At 32.3% G+C, this 3,823-nt stretch overlaps 1 protein-coding gene across 1 annotated transcript; it reads left to right on the top strand.

Annotated features, from left to right (window-relative positions):
* Positions 1–2,731: 2,731 nt before the first annotated feature.
* On the top strand, positions 2,732–3,482 carry LOC141819464 (serine/threonine-protein kinase BSK2-like; the record flags this gene model as incomplete). Its single annotated transcript, XM_074706760.1, has 3 exons — positions 2,732–2,939; positions 3,026–3,249; positions 3,347–3,482. Coding segments are annotated over exons 1-3 (439 nt in total), but the record flags the coding sequence as incomplete, so codon positions are not given.
* Between the last annotated feature and the right edge of the window lie 341 nt (positions 3,483–3,823).

The raw sequence follows: 3,823 nt of genomic DNA, 5'->3' as shown, positions 1-3,823 counted from the left end.
ATTGAAAATATTCACAAACTAACAATTGAAAGATAAGTTTTCTTTATTAGCTATTGAAATCAACTAGATCCAGTCAACTAAATAGGTTTTTAATGTATTAGCAAATTAGACAATGATAGATAAGATCTTGATCTTAGCTATTGAGGCATCTAAAAATGGACCTATTCGACAAGATATTTGAGCAATCTATTGTATAAATTTTTTAATTGATTATAAAATTAGTCGTTGCCGAACAAGATTATTATCTTAGTGATTAAGTTGACTAGAGATGCTTTCAGTCAATTGGAGTCAAGCGGAAACACCTCTTAATGCCTATCCATATACAAAGTCGACATAATAAATAGGGGCAAAGGGACCTTGAATATAACACTAACACCATCTTGGGTACATAAATTTAAAATATGACATATATATCAAATATGAAATTATAAATCACTAATAACAAAAGGTCTAATTTGTTTCAATATTAGAGCTAGCCTTGTCAAATAATATTAAAAATATTTTGATGTTAATCTATATTCATCTAAAATTAAACATATCAATTGCGATATATTATGACCGGTGTATGCTTCATCGAAGATTCAAAATACTAAAAAATATTTTTTGACTAGCTAAGAGTTGTCAGTCTAAACGTAAGTCGCATCGATATATAAATAAATTTATCAATGATCACTTCAAATATTAGAATATAAAGATATTTTATTATTTAATTTATAAATTTGTTAATTAAATTTTTTATCTTGCCTTACTAATTTTTTAATTGCACAATTGAGTGTAGTTTGGAGAACACATTTAACAGCTTAGGAGTTTGATTAAGTGTTTTTTAATAAAAATCCTCAAATATGCATTTAGACCCAAAATTTAAAAAAAAGATATTCAACAAAAATAAATTACTAATGAAATCCTTAATTAATTTGATATTAAAATATTTAAATAAATTAGAATCAATACCTTAGCTAATTGATAAAATTCTAGAAAATTATGTTTGTGAATGATCGACTCTAATCTTAGTCGGGTGTTCATTGCAATACTTATATTTTACATGTATTTATTTATATGAAAAATATATTTTTTAAAAATATTATGTAAAAATAGATGATTTTAAAGATGAAATATCCTGAACTTTAAAAGTTTTATTACTTTCTTGCGTATCGGTTATCAAAAATGACTTTGGCTCATCATTGATCAATTTAATATAATTGACATCCAAATTTAGAATTATTGTTTCTTGGTCCTTTGGAGTCCAAGATAAACTTTCTTCAATTTGAATTGAAGAGTTGAAGTTGAAAATAAATGAAATTTTAAAATTGAAAGATTGATATAAAAACAATGAAATAAAGTTTATTGTTTATAAAATTTGAGAAATAAAATAATGAGAAAAAATCTATTTATAAAGTTTGAGAAATAATACTTAATTAACCGTAACCATTAATTAAAAAAATAATTAAATCATTTTCAAAAATCAAACAATCGGAATTGTCCAACGTTCAATTAAAAAAATCATGTGAACCGACAATTTAAATTATCAATTTGAATTAATCGTTCCAATAAATTGTCAATCAGTGAGGTATCTGGACTCACTTATGGTGGAATGTCATAATATTTATAAATGCTCATTTATTTTTAAATATTTAAAATCAAAGAAGCACCTCTTACAACAATACCCTTCTTTCATTTTTTTTAATCAAAAGGGTATTTCACCTCACCAACCCTTCTATAAAATTATACGACTGCCCTCAAGTATAGTGTTTTATCAATTTTGATTTTTTGAGAAGTTGATTTGAAATTTAAATCCTAAATCGATTGGGCAGATTTTTTTTATTCACCAACATTCACGTTATAACAATTATAAAATTATAACTATTATAATTCGCTTTGTAATAGTTACGAAACTTTAGTTGCTATGAAACCTTAGTTGCTTTAACACGGATTTAACCTCTTCACTTAACATTTATATTACAATAGCTATAAAATTATAGTTGTTATATCATGAATTTATTATGTTCAACAACATTCATATATGAATGTAATAATTATAAAATCATAACTATTATAAAATTGTAATAACTATAAAATAATAATTATTATAATATTATAATAATTTTAGTTTCATAATTGATACAATATAAATTTGTATTATTCATGCACCTGACTAATTGATTCAGAGTTTAAATTTAAAATTAACTCATTAAAAAGTTAAAATCGATATAACAGTATACTAGATTGATGAAATGAGACGTCCGTTTTAATAAAAAAATCAAATAGGAACGGCTGTTTCACGATTCTAATAAAAAAAAGAGATCTTTTAATTTTGGACCGATATAAATGAGTAAAAAAAAATACACTTATAATTATTCTAGTCAATATTTTTATATTATGAAATCCATCATCACCTTCGTTACATCATCATCATCAAATGTTTAAACACTTTCTGAAAAGTGTTGGCCACCACTAACATAATCTTCAGTGATACAAAAAAAAAAAATTGGATAGATTTTTTTTTTTCCGTTTGCGTTTGCGTTTTTTAAAACTCGGAGACTTGATTCATCAAATAAAGTAACTGGTTTACCTGAGCTGAGGCTGAGAGTGTAGTTGGTCGCACCATCCGGTGAAAAGAAAAAGCAGACGCGTAGAGTTTGGCAGTGAGCTAGGATTTCCCACTTCATTTATATCCCCGTACGGATCTAAACACAAACTCATCAGCTTCTCTTCTCTCTCCGCTGTCTTCTCCTCTCTCTCTCACACACTCTCTCTCCTCTCTCTATTTCTCTCTCTCTCACTTCGCAGTTCTCCCCGTCTCTCCCGCCTTCGGCAGCCGCCCGAGGCGAATGTGAATCTAGGGTTCCGGCCTTCCGTGGACATGGGGTGCTTCCAATCCAAAACGTCTAGTCTTCACTCTCCTGAGGATGATCCCAAACACGGCGACAAGCCAGATCACGGTGCTGTTCTACTTCAGCTTTTGCGCTTTCTCTTCTTTTTCCTCCCACTCCATTTATGTTTTTAGCTGTGTTGTCCTGGCAAATAGAAGCTAATGGCGAGGCGGGGGACCAGGATCAGGTGCCGGCGTTCAAGGAATACGGGCTGGTGGAGCTGAGGGCGGCAACGAAGGGCTTTAGCTCGGAGCTGATAGTTTCCGAGAGCGGAGAGAAGGCGCCCAATGTTGTGTACCGGGGGAAGCTCGACGGGGGGCGGCTCGTGGCCGTTAAGAGGTTCTCCAAGCAGTCCTGGCCCGATGCTCAACAGTTTGTGGTCGGATCTCTGTTTTGGTTGGGGTGCTAGGTCCTGTGTCACTGGAGAAAGTTAAGATTTTTCATGGCTAAGAGTGCTTTTTTGGGCTTTTCTTCAGGCGGAGGCTGCGGGAGTGGGGAAGCTCCGGCACAAGAGGCTGGTGAACCTGATCGGATGCTGTGCGGAGGGTGACGAGAGGCTTCTCGTGGCCGAGTTCATGCCAAATGACACGTTGTCGAGGCACCTTTTCCATTGTACGCTTTCTACATCCAATCTCTGTAATTTTTTTTTTTTTTTTGCTCTTTGCACTTTTTGTTTCGAAGTGCTTTTTTGCCTCTCTCTTTTAGGCTATCTTCAACCTTTTTTGATCAGTAGCTTAATATCGCTGTTGCTAAATAAGGAAGATTACAACAAATCTTGTTTCTTTTGGGAAAGGCCTGTGGCAATTAATGGAGAGACATATAGTATAAAAAGAAAGGATCTAGTCGTCGATTTATAAGACTGGATAACCAATCTGCTTTTCCTTCCGCGCATGATTCTGATTTGTTGCAAGCTGGTTTGGAACGAAATTGCCATGGGTGAGAACTTTTAAATT

Source organism: Curcuma longa, unplaced genomic scaffold (assembly GCF_044706935.1).
Source record: "Curcuma longa cultivar G26 ecotype Majalengka, Jawa Barat unplaced genomic scaffold, ITB_CL_G26_1.1 contig_6825, whole genome shotgun sequence".
NCBI classification, from domain to species: domain Eukaryota; kingdom Viridiplantae; phylum Streptophyta; class Magnoliopsida; order Zingiberales; family Zingiberaceae; genus Curcuma; species Curcuma longa.
The sequence above is the reverse complement of the archived record's forward strand: the minus strand, read 5'-3'. Positions and strand labels throughout refer to the sequence as shown.